At 35.7% G+C, this 15,343-nt stretch overlaps 1 protein-coding gene across 1 annotated transcript in view; it reads right to left on the minus strand.

Moving 5' to 3' along the window:
- The window catches only part of LOC149563276 (EXS (ERD1/XPR1/SYG1) family protein), a 90,356-nt gene extending 76,108 nt beyond the window's left edge, over positions 1–14,248 (minus strand). Inside the window, exon 1 of the mRNA XM_089826626.1 lies at positions 13,987–14,248. Coding sequence (XP_089682752.1) covers positions 13,987–14,008 — 22 coding nt within the window. The 5' untranslated portion in view covers positions 14,009–14,248. The remainder of the gene's footprint in view (positions 1–13,986) is intronic.
- Between the last annotated feature and the right edge of the window lie 1,095 nt (positions 14,249–15,343).

Below are 15,343 nucleotides of genomic sequence, written 5' to 3' on the forward strand. Positions count from 1 at the left end.
ACATAAATCTTTTGAGGTAGGAGATAAAGTGATGATTCATTTGAAAAAGAACAGATTTCCAATTGGTACTTACAGTAAACTAAAGAAAAAGAAATTTGGTCCTTCTAAGGCTCTGAGAAAATTTGACAGTGGATTACCTGAAGACGTGGATATTTCACCTACATTCAACATTAGGGACATCTTTCAGTACTTTGAGGTAGAAGATGAATCGAAAGACGACCTAGATTATCCTAAGAAGGAGACAAACAACATTGAGAAGATTTGAATAGCAAAATAAGCAAAAGTACCAGAGGAAAGGACTACATGGAATACCTGGTTAAGCGGAAAGATAAACTAGTTGAAAACGGTTCATGAATTACACAAGTTGAGTTAAATCTTTATGATTCAGGTCATAGTATTAGGAATGCCTGATGTGGACATTAGTTTTTTCTTAACCCCAAGTGTTTGATGTAGGAGCATCTTGGGTCTTTGATCAATCTTGCATCAACCAAAAATATTTCTTGTTTTTTTTATAACAATCTATTGTTTGTGATGTAGTCGCTGTTGCTTTTGGCTTCAGGTTGTGCACAGTTGATATCTTGTCAAGGACCTATTTTAGATCCTTGTACTACGAGCATGTATTCTAATGTTTCATATTCTTCGAGTTCTGAGCCATTTTTTGAGGTCTTTGTTTCTTGCAGTTTTCATCTGGTGAGGCACGTTGTTTCTTTTGGTGCAGTTTCATATGCTGACCTGGCATCTTGCGCAGTTGGGAGCCGACTCCTAACTTGTGTGTGAACCTATTCCTAAGAGTGCATGATCTCATGTTGTCCTTTGCTTGAGTTTTGGTTTACTCTTCCAAAACTAGACCTATAATGTAATTAAATGCCTAACTAGCCGACTTGTGGCCTAGCTGGCCATATAAGAAGCTTGGTTAGATGTAAGAAATGATCATCTTAGAGAGGAAGATAGAACATGCAAGGTTGGACTCTGATTTTGTAATTCTCCTTTGTATATGACCGCAACCCAGAAGACCTCACAGTTGGGCATGTTCTCTATAGTATTACATGTGAAGCAAAATAATTACACTATTGATCTGCTGCATGTGGCCTCTATGTTCCCTGTTGATCTGTTTGAGTAAAGCTTCTATGCAACTCTAAGAAAGGGTGTGAGAAGATTTAAGTTGGGTTTATTCCACCTTAATCCCTCATCTCTTACGTCAATTTATGCCCTAGAATGTAGATTTTGTGCACTCTCAAATAATCATTATAATCAACAAAAATGCCTTTTCCTCCTAAAGGTTCATCCAACTTTGTTCTTCTTTTTTCAGACCTGCATGTAAACATGGCATCCTAAGATTCTGAAATAACTAATGTCAAGTTCAATACCTATGAAATCCTCTACTAGAGTCAAATTGTCTAGAATCTGATAAGGACTTCGATTTTGAATATGAACTGTTGTTCTACATGCCTTGGCCCATAGAAAAGTTTGAAGGCTTTGATCATGAACCATAGCCTATGTTGCCTCAACAATTGTTTTGTTCTTTCTTACAGCTACACTATTTTGTGAGGATTATAGGGGGCACAAAACTCCCTCTTAATCCCAACTTCAACACAAAAGTTATGAAAGATACTGAACACATATTCTCCATTACCACACCTTAAAATCATTATCTTCTTGTTAGATAAACTTTCAACAAGCACTTTAAATTCTTCAAAGCAGAACAACACTTCATCAGATTCTTTAGACTTAAGGAAGTAAATCCAGCACTTCAGAGAAAAATCATCTACGAAGGAAACATAATAGAAAAAACCACTAAGAGATGCAATTGACATAGGATAACATAAACTAGAATGAATTAACTCTGGGATGTCTTTAGCTCTACTTTCACGACTATGAAAGGAACTTTTAATGTTCTTACCTAGAGCATATCCCTTGCAAACTCCTTTCTGATTTTGGTTCAGCCTTGGAAGACCAACCACAACCTTCTCCATAGAAGATAGAGTTGTAAAATTAAGATGACCAAACTTCTTGTGCCAAAGTTCACTTAAATTTGAATTATCACGAATTGAAGCTTGAATGGGATGGGCTGAAATCTTGTAGAGGCTGTCATGATGAATTCCAATCTCACATGTTGATTGGATGTTGGAGATCTTCTTCCATGCAAGAACCTTTCCATCAGTAAAGGAAACATGATAACCTGTGTCTTCTAATGCAGATATAGAAATCAGATTCCTCTTGATACCAAGCACAAAGAGGTCATCACAAGTGTAGTGTGGAATACCGGAATCCAATCAAAAGGATGTAGAACTAACACCTTGAACAAAATACCTTGCATCATCATCCCTAATGACTTGAAGATGAGAATCCTTTTCTTTCAAGTTAAAGAGGTGTTCTTGGTAACCAGTAATATATCGAGATTTACCACTGCCAATTAGCAAAGTATCACTGTTTGTAGGTACATTGCTAGAGATTGCAGAACTAAATAGCAAACCCTCAGAGTTTTCACCTGACTCCTTTTGAGAAGAAGAATCTTCTGCATTCGCAGCAGCAACTTGAGGCTTTGGTCTAGAGTTACAATCACTAGCAAAATTTCCATACTAGTCCATCTAAAGCATTGGATCCTAGAAAGGTCCCTTTTCCCTTTCTTAATGTCAAAACCTGACTCAAAGTTTTTATCTCTAAATTTGAAGTTTTCTTTCTTCCCTTTTCCTTTAGAAGTGTGGGTTGTGAGTACATGATCATTTTCGTGATGACTTCTACATCCATTTCCTCTAGCTTCTAATGTGCATTCTTCTTAAATGCAATCATCTCTTAGTCTATCAAATTTTGGAAGCTCATCTCTCCCACCGACACCTTGAATGAAAGACTCCGAGAGTGGAAGAGTCCATTCATAGCAACCACAACTAAATCCTTATCTACAAAGGACTCCCAATTACACTAAGCTGGTCCTTTAAATTCAGTAATCTTCATAAAATATGAAATTATTGATTCCCCTCTAGCCATTTTTACATGCAGCAGTTGACGTATCAGTGCTAAAGCTCTACTAGTACTGTGATATTGCTATTAGGACTTAACTGTGTGACTTATCTCCTAACTACGGAGTTATCTCCTACTTATCAATTGATGAGCTTAAGGGGCTTTCTAATGAATGGTTCATAAGGCACAACACTTAGTGAAGGTTTTGCAAATGGGGTTGCAAGCTTTGGGTTTAACCATGGAGGAAACCCCGTAGTTAAGCGCGGTCAGGCTGGAGTATTACTGGGATGGGTGACCTCCCAGGAAGTCCTAGTGCTTCACCCCTATGAGCATCACCTAGATCCAATGAGTACTAAGTGTTCCATTTATTCTCATGAGAGATGGATTCATGTTGAATCACTACTCATTAAATATAGATCAATGAGTTTGACTCAAAATCACACAGCTAAATCCTAATAGCAATATCCAGTGTAACACGGGGACACATCCCCCCCCCAAAAATGAGTCATCTCAGAGATAGGGACGTCCCCGGACGAGGGGACAGCATCTTGGCATTTCGGGCAGCACCACTTAGAACGCCACCTCCACCGAAGACGGCAAGACGTCTCCTGTGAGGGTGCGGGAGGGACGCAACAGTCTCCTTTATTGCGAGGGGACACATCAGAGTCTCCTTTATTGCAAGTGTGGAAAGACTTGCAGTTTTTGTTTGCATTATACTATTATATACTTATTTTGATATCATGATTCATGTCACATGATACTTATTGTAATCATCTTTATGTCATGACTCATGACTCATATGATCATTGATTACTTTTAGCTAGTAGAATCTAGATACTCGTACTATTGATCTAAAGACTGATATATAGACTAATATTTGCTAATGTTCAATGTCAATGTTCATTGTTTGTTTGTCATTCGATCATGAATCATGATGTTCCAATTCAAAACTTCAATGTAATGTTCAATTTAATTTTTTTATTGTTTAAGTTTATCGTTTTTTGCATCTTTATATGATTATATCAAGTTATATTGTATAATTGTAGTACATATTTTCATAACTAGCATTTTAAGTACCATATGTATAGTATATACACCCTTGCTCCCCCAACCACCCCGCCGCTGTCCCCCCGCCATCCCCGAATCAAGGCCCCCTCTGTCCCCCCATCTCGGAAACTTGTCCCGCCGTCTCGCAGGGCAGTGTAACTATGGCAATATCACAATTTGACTTGCTGTGGAAATTATCTCCTACTTATCTACTAGTATTGTTCAACTCATACAGATCCTTGAGAGTCTGAAACATCTCCTTCGCTGATATCAGTTTTGAAATAACAGGGATCAAATGATCCTTAACTGAAACGATCATAATCTTCTTAGCCATGATCCAATTCTTTTCCATTGAGTTCTTTCAGCTTCTTCAGATGGCTCTGCATCATCAGATTTAACATAATCCAGTAGGTCATTCTCTTCAAGACCAATAAGAACTCTAGGCTTCCACAAAGAGAACTTTGAGGAGCCATCTAATCTATCTTCAACTTTCAAATCATTCACCCTTTTTCACACACTAAAAATGAACAACTGAAAGAGAATCAAATAACACAGATGACTTGGATACTTCTAGTTTTGCATCCAATTTCTCAGAGCCACTCTGATACCATGTCCAAAATTTGAACCAGAATAACAAATTGCAGTAATAGAAAAACAAAATGCAAATCAATTATAAAACACCAAGCAATTATCCTGGAAAAACCCTCCTCACTGAGGGGAATAACCCAGCCTGCAAAAGATGATTCCTTTTTTCAGATCTTCAAACACAAAATATAGAATTACTTGCTTATGAAGTTATGATTGAATAATCAATAAGCATAATTTATGAGATTTTTTAAGTTACTCTCAGTCTCAGAATTCCCAAACTTACAAAATATATCTCTGGAGTACAAGAAAGATGTATCTCTGCAATATGACTAACAATATAAGACTAATAATACTCAAGCTGCTCACAGCAGACAACAAAATAGGGAGCTACTGATACACATACAAACACACAGCTTATATTTCTCTTTGTTTTTCATAACAATGAAGAACCGACACATGATACTATAATTTGATCAAAATGAATCCCGCAAGAATGCGAAACGGTAGACGTGCATGGCAATATAAACCATAACTGACATCTTTGCACAATGAATCAATAATCTCCATATATGACTTGAATAAAAACAGAACTGCAAACCTCTACACACACATGGTGCCAAGTCAAATATAAGCACTATGTCATCACGCGATTCAGCAAGGATAGAATGAATGGAGAAAGCAAACAAGTCGTGCTGCCAATGAAACGCACGAAGAAAGGATGCCATCCGGAAACAATACTGTAAACTGGATGAGGATTGAACATAGATAATATGAAACTGCAACACAAGGCGGAAGCAACAGAGAACATAAACACGCAGTGAATCATCTCAGGTACAAGATCTCTATCACAGCTATCAGATTCAACAGTAATAAAATTTGAAACAGCTAGATTGTCCAGCTATCATCAGAATTACAGATTCATTCATAAAATGATGATTTCAGAATATTGTTGCAATTTCAGAACATCGTCAATTGATCCACATCATGGACAATAAAGTGGAAAATATCTGCAATTCTATTATTTCTAGATGTGTGGTGTGCCATCAGCCACGGTTCAGCAGCAAGCCATAGAATTTACCATGATATTGACCTGTCTTGAAGCATGGTTTCTGAAGCTTCATGAAGCATTCTCTATGTGGATAGTCAATTTTACTTGAAAAAATCTCATGATTTGCAGATCTTCAAATTAATTGAGTCCACGAGCAGAATTAAACAGAGTATTTGATTCACAACAGAAAACATTGTTCTTCTATGTAGTGTGGTAGATTGCTAGCCTTCTTTAGTACATTTTAGCAAACAAATCATTTAGTTGTGTTATAACGACACCATCTCCATAAAACCTTCTCAAAGACGATAAATATGGCCAAAGCACAACATATGAAAGATATATGTGATCTCTACTCAAAGATGTCAGTCAATGGAGCCTTTGTAGTCTGAGGCATTTTTAGAAGATTTTTTAATAGGAGTCTACATTTTGATTCCCAAAAAAGTTTACGTTTCTCAAAAGCAAAGTTGTACATTAATCAGCATCATGCCATAATGTGATCCCCCATCAGCCAATTCCCAAAAACCTTAGTTGCAGGATGTGCACACCATGGTCTGTGGATGCGCACTAGATGCACATCCGCAGCCCGTGGTGCACATCCACGGCAGTGTCTCTTAAAGTGATTTAATGAAGATGGAAATAAGCATTTGCTTTTTCCCTAAAAGCCATAAAATGGACCTTTATGAGGTCACTCAACCTAAAAACATATCATTTCTTTATTCTTTTTTCTCAATTCATCTTGTCTCCAGTTTGCCATTTTGAAGGGCAGGTGGTTTCCTCGAGGGAGACCATTCGTCAAGTGACAAATAGCTTCCACAAAGGAGATTTAAAGGCCTAAGGTAAGCATTTAAACTGTATTCTTTAGTCTTTTGATGAATTTTTTCAAATTTGTTTCTTTATTTCTATTTTTTTAGAGATTGCAAGAATGACTAGTAGTCAAAGTCCAATGGGTGTGGAAGGAAACCAAAAATCCAAATTTGATAAAAGATCTCCTTAATGGAGACATACCAAGAGGATTTCACAGGTTCCAAGAGGTGGGGGATGTGTTTGGAAGTGTGAATTTTGTAATACACAATTTAAATAGCTCTTATTCTTAAATGGAACTTCAGTTTTTGGGCCCTACTGGTAAAGGGGATGGAATGTGTGAGAGCCTAAGTAAGAAGAAATTTGTCTGCTATAAAAATAGCGGTATTTATGAAAGAACAAAAAGATGTTGAGAAACTGATTACGAAAGAAAAACAAAGTGCTCATACTTCCAAAAAGATAAAAAACAAGTTTACCCGTTGATAAGAAGTGGCCTCCCAACATCCCTTCTTGCCTATACCCTCTATGGAAGTGGAAGATAAATAGAAATTTCCACCAATAAGAGAGGTCCATTGGACAAGACATTTAAATGGAGGCACGAGATATTGCTGAACAAAAGATTGCACATTGCATCTATGCCAATGGTCTTCCTTCCATTCAACTTAGTGAGATCACAATATTGGCGAGACATGTTGTCAGCAAACAATAGTGCAACTCATGGTTTCACAAGTCCTAAGCATGAAAAGTTGTGCACCACCTTATTGCAAAGAGAGAAGAATTTTGTTGATTCGTTGAAACAAATTAGAAATTCTTAGGTTGAATTAGGTGTCTATATTGTTTACAAAGGATCAAAAGATTGCAAAAACTATCCATTGGTAAATGTTATTGCGATGTCCCAAAGAGGTAATGTTTGATTGTGAAGAGGAAGTCAAAGATAAAGAGTTCATTTACGGTATCCTCATTGAGTCCATAGAGATGGTGGGTCATGAGAACATGGTCCTAAGTAATTAGAGATAAAACAAAAAATTGTAGGGCTGCAAGAGCTTTGGTAGAGGCAAGATATGAGCACATTTTTTGGACATCATGCACTATGCACTCCCACAACTCGGTAATGCAAGCAAATGGCACCCAAATAGGCTGGGTAAAAGAAATATAGCAAGAGCGTGAGGAGATCTAAATTTTTGCAATGAACAACCATATGTCACAAACATTTTTTATCTTTCTCAAGAGTAGAATTGTTGAAGGTAAATTTCATTTATTTATTTTCACTTATGTCATGTTTTACATAATTGAATTAAATTTATTTTTTAATGCGTTATTAACTTACTATTAACATGATCCTAGGTTACAAAAACCCAATTTGCATCTCATACAATTGTTATAAGATAACTTGTGAAGGTACGAGAGGCATTGAGTCAAAGGGTTATTACCAACCAGTAGAGTAATGCAAGCAATCAAATTCAGTGAGGGCCCAAAAGGTCAAGTCATTGATCTTGGATGATAATTGGTCGGCTTTTTTGGACTATATAATGCAATTCACTAACCCTATCATGGCTATGCTCCAATTGGCTAATACAGATGCACCATGCTTGGGGGATGTCAATTACAGCACGGGCACAATGTTGGAGAAAATAATAGCGGTAATACAAAACAGAGAGAATGATCTCAAAGGAACCTTTTCCAAAAGGGCAGAAACAATCATTCTCCGTCATTGGAACAAGATAACCATGTCATTGCACGTCCTTGTATGCTATAGCAATGTTGTACTTTCTATCCCAAGGAGATTACCATCATATAGAGATTATGAAGTTTTGTAAACATGCAATTAATAGACTCTTGAAAAATTCAAAAGGAGATTACCATCATCTAGAGATTACGACAATTAAAAGAGAGAATGGTCTTGAAGAAATCTTTTTCAATAGGGCAGAAACAACCATTCTTCATCATTGGAACAAGATGACCATGCCATTTCACGTCCTTGCATACTATAGCAATGTTCTACTTTATATCCCAAGGAGATTACCATCATATAAAGATTATGAACTTGTACAAGCAGGAAATTAATAGTCTCTTCCAAGATCCAAAAGGGGAGAAAAATGTTAGGAGAGAATTTGCCTTGTTCGTCTTAAAAAGAAATCATTCTCCTTGTGTTGTTAATGACCAATCCAAAATGGATGCTACTACATGGTGGTACCTCTATTGTTAAGATTACATGTACCTCCAACCTCTTGCAATCAAGATCCTCTCACAAGTAAGCTCTTTTTGTTTTCTAAACCACTTGTATTGTAGAATTAAATTTGACATTTTTTAATTTATTGTGCATATTTTTTTTGTTAGTTTTCTCTCCAAGTTGTAGGTTCTTCTGCCACTGAATGGAATTGGAATACATACTCCCTTATCCACTTAGTGAAGCGTAACCAATTGGCTGCAAAAACGGCTAAAGATTTGGTGTATATTCATTCCAATTTGCCTTTTATGTCATGTAAGGATCCCCACTAAAAGGAAGAGCTAGCAAAGCTCTGGGATGTAGCAACTACGTATACCAACTTGAAAGCAACCCTTGAGGATCTTGCTAGAGTCACTATGGATGATGCTGATGATGATGACATACCTACACATGGTGCATCTAGTGCAAGTGGAACCGCTTTTGGTTCAAATGATCTTGAAGTTGCAACAGCTGAAAATATATTAGATGATGGTTTTTTAAATAATCTTTTTGATGATTGATGAATCATGCACTACATTTTGTGATTGTAATTATTTTCACTAGGATTGTGAACATAGACATAGGATAGGGCTTATTTAAATGTTTTTGAGCTATCAATTGGCATTTAATATTTATCTTTGGCAATTGTACAATAATATCAAATGATTTACTTTTACAATTCAGTATCTTTCTTTAATTTTTTGTATAATACACATACACACACATAGTCAAACGCATCCAAGCCCCCCAAAAAAATTCCACACATCCATGCACCGGGTTCTCGTACTTGCATCCAAACTAATAACTAAGCCAAAAAAACATCAAAAAAGCATGTCAAAGTAAACATTTGTACTTGCAGTGTAAAGCTCATCTAATCCAATACTTGAGAGTTTGAGACATCTCCTTCTACATAGTCTTCTAGAAGAAGTATTACAATTCACTTTCATGGAATATGGAAATATCATGTCTTTCATCTATTTTTCACTCATTTTTCAAATTAAAAAGCTTATGCTAAATTGATATTTCTGTAAGGACATGAATACCACACGTCCGAGTCATCAAAGTACAAATGATATGTTCCAAAACTTGCTTATTATGATCTCTATAATTATATCAATATGCTTTCCTAAAGTCCTTGCTACCAAATTTAAAATTTAAACTATTTCAAGATTTTGAAGCGCAGAGGTCATTGGATTCAATCCCAAAGAATTTCACATCTTGTTATACTTTCAAACCAAAAATCCCTACTTTGGCCAACATTGGTAAGTACAGCATAGAAATAAAATTTATGGGCAAAAAGTCTAAAGCCATCGAGGTATACATATACCTTTAGTTTCATAAAAATGTTAAACTAAGATCCCTATAGCTACTTCCTTACTACAAACTTTCTAATTCAACATTTTTCAAATTTCATGCCCTGAAAAATTCCATACCCTTTTATTGCAAAGGTCATTTGATCCAGTTCTAGAGACTTCTGTAGTTCTATCATATTTCCAATAAGTAAAAAATTGAACTACCCTAATCCACCCTAAATTGCTCAGTCAAACAACACGGATACTGACGACAAAGACTAAGGCTGTCAAGGCATATACATTATTCATTTCATGAAAATCCAATCAGGACCTCTATAATTGTTGACTTTCATTTTGTTCACACTGCTATTTTAACTTTAAAAAAATATATCAATACACAACTACTATAAATGGAAAATGCCTGTTGCTAATGTTATTATGCACTCTCTATGCTTATTGCAAACTTGGAACTTTGCGAGACAGGTAAGATGACCTTACAAAATAAAGCAGATTATGCCATATGATGTAGCCTCAGGCCCTCAACTAAATGGGCAGCTTTGTTAGCATACAATTCTGTACAAACATGAAATTTTTCACAGAATTCATCTCCATGTTCTATTTGTAATGAACAAACCTTGTGTCAAATAGATATTGCAACATAATTATGCACACTATAAAGATGTCAGCTCCAACAATATACAAATGTTGGGTAGTGATCATGGCTATATGCTCCTCAAAGCTTGTTGGATCAGGCTAACTGTTCTGCTTCACTATAGAGAGTTATTATTGGCCAGAATAGACATATATGTCAAAATAGCAGTGCATAAGGTCTTGGAAATTGCTTCATAGATGCTTCGCCAAATGGTAGAAAATAACTACAGTTTATGATAACCATGCTGATACAGAATTTGGGGCTAAATGCCCAAATGTGTAAACAATCTCAAACTGTCGCACCTCCCCCTTATTTCTACTATTTAATAGGGCAGGGTCCTTTACCAATCAATCAAAAAATACACACTGCATACAGTTTCTTGGCATAGAAAAAACAACTTAGACTCTAAAGTTCTTACAATATGTTTTTGAAACCAGAAAACCTCGCTTAGCCTGAATCATTAGTTCAACAATGGCAGGAGTAATAGAGTTTGATGCGATGCCACTGCGGAATAATGATTTAATAATTTACTCTTAACAATGTCAATTAAGAATTTATAATAATCGATAATTATTCATTTTTCTTAGCCCTTGCTGCCAATTATATATTTTTAGTCATTTTTCACACTAAAAAGCCTAGCATGCCCTGAATTTCAAATTCAAACAGCCAAGACCTGCCATAGGCAAAAAGTCTCCTTCATTAAAGCTAAGGAAGTTTGTCTCATTGAAAATATCCATCAAAAAATTCACTCACTTCAGACTAGCTACCCTCTTTAAATTTTATCCTTCTTCACACAAGTGTGACTCAACAGTAGAAGTCAAGGGGGGTTGCATCCCTGGTTTCAGTTTCTCGACATCCCAGGGAAAGCAAGGCGAACACAAAACATCCCTCCACTCTCCCCAGTGTGCCCTTCCATCCCTGGTACAGCCCAGTGGACATCCAGGTATATCTTTACCATCCCTGGGATGTCAAGGCATTACGAACAGCCCAAAATATACATTCAAATACATTTTTTAGATACAAAAAAAAAATTAACATTGAATTCTTGGCACTCGTTATGCCATACAAATGAACACTGGCAGGAGAGCATCACTGGTTGGAAGCAAGGAAAAAAATTATAAATAAAAATTGGGAATTATTGAACAGAAAGCAAAGTTGAGATCTCAATTATTAGTGGTCAAAGGTTTATAACTTTATATGGATACCAGCTAAGAGTTTTGTTCCTTGTGGAGTTTAAGTGGACCCTTATATACTAAAGTGTTGCAGGCTGCCTACAAGTGTCACAAAGAGATCCTTATTTTCCAGAGAATATTCAAACATCATTTTTTGGTAAACACTGTTTACGAGACTAGAAAAACTTACACCAAGCAAACTTGCACATCAATGGTTGGAAGCAATGATTAAATTATAAAATCAAAATAAAGAATTATTGAACCAAACGCTAACTTGTGAACTTATCTTATTATCAGTGGCTAAAAGTTTATTTGAATGCCAGCTAAGAGCTTTCTTCTAGATGGAGTTCACAAAATAGTAAATACATACTAAAGAACAGGTACAAGTCTCCTTAAGAGATCCTTGCACTATGCTTTCCTGATGAAATACATTTCAACAATCAAATACAATCTTTGTTATACAATGTCTATAAGACTAGACAAACTTACGCCAAGCAAGTTAAATTACCATTTCAGACTCTGACATTGTATGGACCTCATGTTTATATTATTAGTAGATAAATTCAAGTGTTCACATTCTTTAAATTTCAGTCTCTCAGTTTGTCTGTGTTATTTTTGTTATTTTTTATTTACTTCCTTTTTAGAATTCAATTATTTTTTTTAGGCAAGAGTCTATAACACAACAGTAAATTGTGAGCAATTCATCTTGGAAGTCTTGGATTCGAATCTACTTGAGCTTAACACATAATAGTAATTAATCTCAACAAATAATAATAATCAAATAATAAATAATGTAGGCTTCGCCCCATTACCTATCAAAAATATATATATATTATTTTTATTTTTACATATTGTTTTGATAGTTGTCTGAACAATGTCCCCAAAATCTGAAAGAGAGAATCCATGTAGAATACCTGTCTCCCATCTCTCGTTCATGAACCTCGTAGAAAAATGTGCAAAGGTCATCTCATCTAATTCCTAGGATTTTTGTTTACACTAAAAACTCCTTACTTGCAATAAATTTACTTTGTCAAAAAAAGGAAACGCAAGATGCCTAAGGTTATCTCATCCAATTCCTACGATTTTTATTTACACTAGAAACTCCTTATTTGTAATTAAATTAACTGATTCAAAAAACAAGGAAACACCACAAGCCTAGGCCATGGAGACATACATAACTTGTCTTGGGAACTGCTTTTTTCAAACCAGAAAACTATAGCATAAAGCCATCTAACATACATTATTGCAAATTCTAAGCCCACACAATGAATTGGCTACAAGATTCCTTTCATTTTCTCCACTCTTAACTGCCACGTTATATCTTCAAAGTTTTTTCTATCATTTGTAGCATACAGATCACGTAGTCTAATCATTGTAACAATTTTTTCATTGTACATAAAAACAAATAAATTCTCTCCTGTCACCCTAGATTGATAGTTCAAAAAAAAATATTCCCAACTAGTAATTCAAATAACAGCCAAAAAAATGCTGCAAGTTCCTAATTGTAATAGCCAATAGAAGAATGCGACAGGTCTAGGTCATCAATGTATGTACAATTTGTTTCAAAATGTTAATAATGTATTTGCTTGCTACGCTGTCCTCTACTCTCCTATGGCTGAAATTTTGAAAGACAAATCCCATTCCCAAAATATTCAAACAAAATGCATTTCTCCTCAAATAGGAGAGCCTAAACATGCAGAAATTAAATATCCTCACATCCTCGCGAGTCGTAACAATGCCAATTAACAGATATCTGTAATAGTTTGTTTGATTTCGCTTAACAAAGTTCAAACTACCCCAAACATTTAGCCGATCTAAATACGAAAGCTCGATTCGCCCGGAATTTCGCTAGCGCATTGACAGCCCTAGTCTTGAAAATTTGTTAACAGCAATAAAATTTCGTACCGGCAAGCTCAATATCCCTAATTCAACCTAAATTATTCCAAACCAATCAAGGACAGCATTTTCATGCTACTACATTACTTTCTTCACAACAATACCTTCCTTAGAGATATCTCTAGCTACTTTAATATAATTTTTTCTGTCATCAATTGCAGGATAAATAAGCTTCGCATTTCTTCAAATTTCTTCAAAATCCTAATCGATCTGCAACATTTGAAAAAACAAAACTAGAACACCTATCAAGAAATTCTCAGCCTTAGCTGTATAACATTCTCGTACTGAGCGGAAAAGGATCTATCAAGTTCCAACTTAAATCCTACCTGAAAGTCCCACGAATTTCATGGATTAACTCCGGTGCCCGGGCCGAGGCAGAAATGCGCATCTACCAACCAATTTTTTCTCATTTGTGCCTGAAATAAAATCAGGCTCAATATTGTGACGGCAAAAGGCGAATCAAATGATTTTGTAGCTCCCCTTAACGACTACTGTTGGTAGCGTTAGAATTTCGGAAGGTTGATAATTGACGGGAAAATCGCTTGCGATATGAACCAAAGTATAGGACAAGGGTTTTATGAACGTGGCACGTATGCAGGCGTGCTCAATGTTTTTATTGTCGAAATCACGGCAACGGAGAGGGACGAGGCATGTGACGGTAAGTGTTTGTTGACGGCAGTTTACGAAGGCGTAATCGCGCTATGAACGCGGCGTCCGTTAATGACGCAGGTCTAGCTTTTTCCTTTTTTGAGGAATATGATTTTTTTTATTTTTTTTAAATGAGAACGTGAAAGACGGTTCTCAAATTAGTGCATAAGACCAAAAGATGAGTGACCATGTTTAATAATAATAATATTGTGGTCTTAAACCTTAGTTATAAATAGAGGACTTCCAAAGTAAGTTTTTCTAAAAGAAGAGAGTGATTTATAGTGCTGTAAATATAGAGTGACACATACACTCTTTCACACACACAAATATGTGAATCAAAATTAGTGACATAATATAAAAGCCTATGGTGGGTGGAAAAAATTAACTGCGAAATATAGCCTTGTGGAGGTTCACTACAAAAATTATATAATACCAAAATTTACAACCAGAGTAAATAGAATACCACTTAAGGGAAACAAATGGATGGACGAACAAAGAAAAACTAGATGGAAGAATCATTGAAACATGACAATATATAATCTGCAAATAATAGATGTCAAAGCATTTCATGGAACCTGAGTCTGATCAATGCAAGAAAGTCAAACTATTTGCAAAATGGAGCAGCTCATGCCAATCAATCAAAAATATCATAAATCGATGGAATATGAACTTTCTAGACTAGGTAAGTATATCGACCCCGCTAAAGAAAACTTGTTTATAAAATGTAAAAACGAAAGAATTAAAGAATATATTTATGTGGAGATCCACTAGTTTTCAATGCTTGTAGTTTTCACTTTATAGAATGGCACCCTTTTCTTAGTGGACTAATAATTGAATATGGGAAACTCCCCTTCAATTGGTATAAAATAGGAAAGATTAGCTTGGCCTACACCAATTGAGGCTGCAAGAGCGGAACCACCCAAATCAAACACCTCTAAAGATAAAATCACCACGGGAAAATTTAGTGTAGCCAGCACAAGGTGAGGTTAAAATTCATCATCCTAAAACAAACCATCCCCAATCACAAAAAAAAAT

Source organism: Cupressus sempervirens, chromosome 4 (genome assembly GCF_028749045.1).
Source record: "Cupressus sempervirens isolate cs-2001-9-10 chromosome 4, ASM2874904v1, whole genome shotgun sequence".
In the NCBI taxonomy this organism is placed as follows: Eukaryota; Viridiplantae; Streptophyta; class Pinopsida; order Cupressales; family Cupressaceae; genus Cupressus; species Cupressus sempervirens.